This window comes from Gavialis gangeticus, unplaced genomic scaffold (genome assembly GCF_001723915.1).
Source record: "Gavialis gangeticus isolate Ggan-Ray unplaced genomic scaffold, GavGan_comp1, whole genome shotgun sequence".
Taxonomy (NCBI): domain Eukaryota; kingdom Metazoa; phylum Chordata; order Crocodylia; family Gavialidae; genus Gavialis; species Gavialis gangeticus.
The window spans coordinates 553,828-559,827 of NW_017729009.1; the positions used below are offsets into that span (position 1 = coordinate 553,828).

Here is a 6,000-nt window from a genome sequence, read left to right on the forward strand (position 1 = left end):
ATTAGCATATTTACTTGGCTGGCTCCTCCTTGTTTCCTTCTGTTATCTACAAATATCCAGGCTCCTATTTGCAATAAAGATCCTGGACACTTATAGAAGCAGTGGGAAACAAGAAAGATGATCCAGTAGTGTGTGCCTGTTTTCTCCCTGTGGATCACAGGCAAGTGCTCTATAAACAATCTGAGGTCCATGCACCATAGTTGCTCTGTTACTTTGGAAAGAGTCCTGGATGACTACATCCCATTTTAGTGAGCAGTATTAGCTGTTTCTTATTTTTCCAGCTCTAGTGAAATTCCATTATTTTATCCTGTTGTACAGAAAAGACCTGAGAGTTTACTCTCATCAAGAATAGCTGTTATAAAAAGAGCTGCTCAGAAAGAAGAAAATCCTCAGGATTAATCAAATATTGTACAGTTATAGCTGCCTTGCACTTAAGCTGTGGAAAAGAAATCTGAAGAATAAAAATTACTTGGCTTAATTTATATTAGCTGTAGCAAACAATTATTAAATTCAATTTTTGTAATGTCTCCTATTGTTATATTTCCATTGATATGCACCACCCAGTACAATAGCATTTAAAGTAAGACAGTTTAAAAAGAAATTGTTCCAGTTCCCTATGGAATAGCTCTTTGACAGTGCAAGTTTGTTTTTCGTTTGGTTTTATTTCATGTGCTCATAGGGTCTTGAAAGCATCACAGCAATTATGCTGTAACAGTTCAGGAGATGAGGTAATGTAATAACTCTCCCTCCATTCTGTATTGAAAAGGGTATGGAAAGGACTGCATACAGAAAGGATGGGATTGATAATGAAAGATTATACCTGGTGCTACTGGGGTGTTTTTCCTTTTGTATGAGAGAAGGAATCTTATAGTTCTTTCCTATTGTGAAAATTCACAGAATTACTATGTCAGTGATAATCTGAAAAGTTGTTTTTCTTTGTATTTCATAGCCACCCCCTGCACAATCAATGGTGCAAGCTTTGGAATTGCTGTATGCTTTAGGAGGTAAGGCTGCTACATTTTCATAGGTTTTTATAGTAACATTACAGAGGAATAAGTCAAAATCCATGTTTCCGTTCTTTAAACAGGTATTAATCTGGCATCTTTTAGAGAATACTGTTTGGAAAGAGAACACTTAAGAGTGAGGTCCACTCTTGATGTGTTTCTAAGATGATTCTAAATCAGGGAGGGAAATTATTTAGGCTGGAGGGCCGCTTACAGAGTTTTGGTGAGCTCTCGGTCGGCAACCTCCACCCTCAACAGCTCACCAAAACTCCCTAAGTGGCCTCCATGGGTAGGGTGCGCTCAGTCAGGTAGATGGGATTCCAGGCTGCGCTGGGATTGGGATCGTGGGTGGTGACAGCATGGGGCCAGGGCCCAGGGCAGATCTGCGATCCACTCTCTGCATAACACATCATGGCCAGCCCAACCCAGGATGGGGGTAGAGCATATGCCTGTGACCCGGCCCCTGCTGCCTGCACTGTAGCACAGGTACATCTAGGCAGACCCAGTACAGTGTGGCTGCGGAGCAGCATAGCCCAGCAGTGTGGGGCAGTCTAATTCATTTGTGATCTGTCAGGACTGTCCTGCACTGCCAGACTGCACTGTTGTGCAGCTACACTGTACTGGGCTGCCTGCATGCGCCTGTGCTGGGGTGGGTGCAGGGGAGTCCAGGTCATGGATATATACTCTGCCCCCCTCCTGGGTTGGGCCAGTCACAATCTGTTGTGCAGGGTGCAGATTGCTTATCTGTTCCCACCCTGTGATCTGTTACCACCCATCCCACTCCCAGCTGCTGCTCCCTGCCTGCCCACAGACCCATTCCATTTTCCTGGCCAAACGTGCCCTACCTACATGGGTCCTGGGCTGGTCTCCATGGAGACCCTGCTCTGTCCAGTGTGTGAGATGGATAGGCCAAGGTGCCCGGGTAGTGGGGCTGGGTCCAGTGGTGGTGGTAACTCTGGTAGCAGCAGCTGGAAGGAGCTGCTGCTTTCAGGGCTGCTGGGAAGCAGAGTCTGGCTGCCATATTGCCCCAGCTCCACTGTGTGCCTGGGGGCAGTGGGACCAGCTGCTCGTGCCACAGCTCTGGCTGCCCTCAAGCCTGGCCCAAGTGGTGGTGAGGGAACATGCCATGGGCTGGATAAAATTTCTTGGTGGGCTGGATCTGGCTTGCAGGTCCTATTTTACCCACCTCTGTTCTAAACAGAAACAAGAGCAACAAAAAACCCTAAGCATCCAGAAGTTTTAGAAAGGGTATATTTCATAGATGTTAGGGCTGCAAGGGACCTCACAAGATTATTGGGTCCAGCCTCCTGCCCAAGGGGCAGGAAGTCACCAGGGGTCAAATGATACCAGCGAAATAGGCATCCAAGTGTTTTTTAAAAGTATACGGAGCAGGTGCTTGCACTACCTCTCAGGAGAGTCTATTCCAGGCCCTGGGAACTTGGGCAGTAAAGAAGTTTTTCCTTGTGTCCAATCTAAAATGGTCTTCCAGGAGTTTTTGACCATTGTGCCTTGTCTTCCCAAGGGGTGCCCTGGTGAACAGACATTCTCCCAGTTCCTGATGCACACCGCTTATGTACTTATAGGCTGCCACCGTCACCCCTGAGCCTTCACTTCTCCAGGCTGAAGAGTCCCATGGCTCTTAGCCTGTCCTCATAAGCCTGCTCTCTTGTCCTCTAATCATGTGCGTGGCTGTCCTCTGCACTCAAGCTTTTCCACCTCCTTTCTGAATTGCAGAGCCCAGAACTGGAGGCAGTATTCCAGCTGTGGTCTCACCAAGGCCGAGTCAAGTGGGAGGATGACTTCCTGGGTCTTGCTTGGGGGATGCATCAGTAGATGCAAGCCAGAGTTTTGTTTGCTTTGCTGGCTGCGGTGGTTCATGTTCATCTTGTGGTCAGTCATGACCCCTAAGTCTCTTTCAGTCATGGTGCTAGCGAGTAGGGCTGTGTGAAGCTTCACTGGCTGTTTTGTTTTGACTCATTTCAAGCTTGAAATGGCAAAATCGAAACAAAACAAAGGGCTTCAAAACAGCCTCAAAACAAAATGAGGTCAGCCAAAACATTTTGAAAGTTTTGAAACATTTTGAGTTTTGAAGCAGCAGCCAGGTGGTGGGAGGCAGGGGAGAGCCAGGTCTGCGCTCTGAGTGGCTCCGTATTCCCATGTAGCTCCGCAGCCCCATGTGGCTCAGCCTGGGGGGGAATGCAACCCTGGCTCTCCCCACCTCCCACTGGTGGGCTGTGCTCCGTGGGGCTAGCGAAGCCAATCTGAGCACAGCACCAGCTCTACCTGCCTCCTGCCACTGGGCTGCATTCCAGTTGGCTCCACCAGCCCCATGCAGCTCAGCCTGGTGGCAGGAGGTGGGCAGAGCCAGTGCTGTGCTCCACCTCCCACCACCGGGCTGAGTTCCATGGGGCTGTGAGCTGTTGGGAGCTGAGCCCGGTAGAGGGAGCTGGGGCACAGCGCCCAGCGCCCTCCTTCCACCAGGCTCAGTGCCCAGTGGCTCCCAGCCCCGTAAAATGAGCCTGGTGGGGTAAGTGGAGCGCAGTGACAGGGCTGTGTGCTGCCTCTCTCAGCTGGGCTCAGCTTCCAGCGCCGGCCCCAGGCGGCAGTGACAGCCTCCTGCCTGCACCCTTGAGAGGGCTGCAGGGCTCTGCCAGTCACCTCTGGGGTGTGGGCCCCTGATCTGCCTGCGATTACAGGAGGAGGATGCTCCTCCAGTTTCACGTTTCCCCATTATAGCCTATGGGTGAAATGTCGATACAGCATTGAAACAGCAAAATTGTTTCGACAAAACAGAACAGTGCTTTTGAAACGAAACTAAACTCAAAATGAAACATTGTTCTGTTGAAACGGAAGTTGAAGCAGATCAGTGCTGCTTTGCACAGCCCTACTAGCAAGTGTTGTGCTGTTGAGCCTGTAAGTGTGGTATGGGTTTTTCCTCTCAAGGTGGAGCACCTAGCATTTTTCATTCAATGCCATCAGGTTTTGATCCGCCCACCTTGTAAGCCTGTTGTGGTCGGCCTGGATTGCCAGCCTGTACTCTAGGGTGACCTGTTCCTCATAGCTGCTCCCAGTGGCTTGGTGTCGTCAGTGAACTTAGCCAGTCCACGTCTAACACCAGAGTCCAGATAGTTTATAAACACATTGAAGAGTACAGGTCTGAGAATGGAGCCCTGAGGGATGCCACTGGTTACCATGCGCCACGTTGATTTGGTTCCATCAACTACCGCTCTCTGGGTCCGTCCACTGATCCAGTTTCCCAGCCATCAGACCGTGAAATTGTTGAGGCCACAATTCCCCAATTTTTCCATAAACTTTTAAACTAGCTTTTAATGAATGTGCCTTGGAAAGGAGCCGTTATGAAACAACTGAATGCTCTAGAAAATTTTTGAAGTTTTCCCCTGAAGCAGCTCCTATTCATCATTGTCAGAAATGGGATACTGTTCTAGGCGGACTACTCTGACTCACAGTGGCAGGTCTTCCCTTCCTGTTTACTGCAATCATATGAAATGCTTATTAGAAAATAGCTTCCGGAAACTAAGGTGATCAGAGCCTAAAAATAGGCACTTAAATATGCATTTATTCATATGAATAAATTACCTTGCACTGAAGTTCTTAATTGATGCATTGGACGTGTCTTTCATTTTGTGTTACACTGTACCAGTACCAGAAACCTGTAATTTTCCCAAGATTTAACATGCTTGTTAAATTGTTTGTCATTCTTTTGAAGGGTGTGAAATTTAGAAACTGTAAACTAATTCTTTAGTCACTTATCCTTGGTTACTTTTGGAAAGCATTTTTTTGTTAGAATTCTTAGTTCTTAGCCATTAACTAAGAAAAGGAGAGAGGATTTTTCATTTGTGAGCAAATTGATTCTTAGCAGCCATTTTGAGCCTGGAACCAATGCTATGAAGTTGGCTCATGTAATGCAGGTGTAAATATGCTACTAAACCACCTTAGGGAGACAGACAGGTTTAGTTCACTGCCTTGCTGTTCTGGCAAAAACCCTGTGCTTTGGGGCAGATCCCAAGAGAGGTGCAGAAAAAATTTCTGTTTGCTACCTACAGTCTTTCAGCAGAATAGAGCAGCTGCCACTATTACTTAGTTTAGAAGAGTGTGTGTGTCTGTTGCAGTTAAACTGATAAAACCATATGAATTTAAAAGTGAGAGACATGTTTGGTAAGTATGTAGTTAAAGTTGCGGCTGAGCAAAGGAATTAATTACAGTAGGACCTAGATATCTTACAAAGAGAGTGGCAAAGTAATAGTTAATTTTACCATAACTTTTGAATTGCCTGGTGTTTTCTGTTTAAAATTCACTGTAACATTCTCAGTTCCAGAGTGACTGCCTGTATGAACAATCCTGCAGGTTTTCCCTTAGAAGAAAATACATTTTGACATTTTGTGAAACACTCATCAGATCTGGTTTTACCAGAAATTCTTGTGTAGATTGACTTGCCACTGCCAGTAAAGGGCAGATAATTTAATGTTAAATGAAGTTTAGATTGCTGATAAAGGTATTTATAGTTTTAAAATGTGTTGATAGTATTGGGGACTGAACAACTCATTGTCCTCTATTTCACTTCATTTTATGATTTTTTGCCTACAAATATGTGAGGAGATAAATGCTTTTTTCATCCTGGCATTATTTGCATTTATTAATTTCATTTAAATGCTTCCCTTGCCAAAAAGGCTCAGAGTACAATAAAAGACAAAATTATAGAAACAATAAAATATTAAGACAAGGTAAAAAAAAATTCCCCCAATGTATGTCATCTTCAAGTTTCTTCATGGTTCTGTGTGTCCCTACTTATCCACCCTTGCTTTTGTGTTGCATACCATCTTGTCCCACTCTTACTCAGGTTTACAGATTCACTCTTCCTACCTCGTGCAGTATACCTATTCATGCTTTTACCAAAACCTCTTGCTTTGTGATCTTCAGCATCTCCAAAATCTATTTGTTTTTCTCTCTCAAATTATAAAACCTTGTCTGTCTAGAG

General features: G+C 45.6%; 1 protein-coding gene across 3 annotated transcripts in view; it reads left to right on the plus strand.

Annotated features, from left to right (window-relative positions):
• The window catches only part of DHX35 (DEAH-box helicase 35), a 63,975-nt gene that overhangs the window by 23,941 nt on the left and 34,034 nt on the right, over positions 1 to 6,000 (plus strand). For all 3 annotated transcript variants that reach the window (XM_019509783.1, XM_019509784.1, XM_019509785.1), the window contains one exon: positions 950 to 1,004. In XM_019509783.1, the coding sequence (XP_019365328.1) occupies positions 950 to 1,004 (55 nt within the window). The remainder of the gene's footprint in view (positions 1 to 949; positions 1,005 to 6,000) is intronic.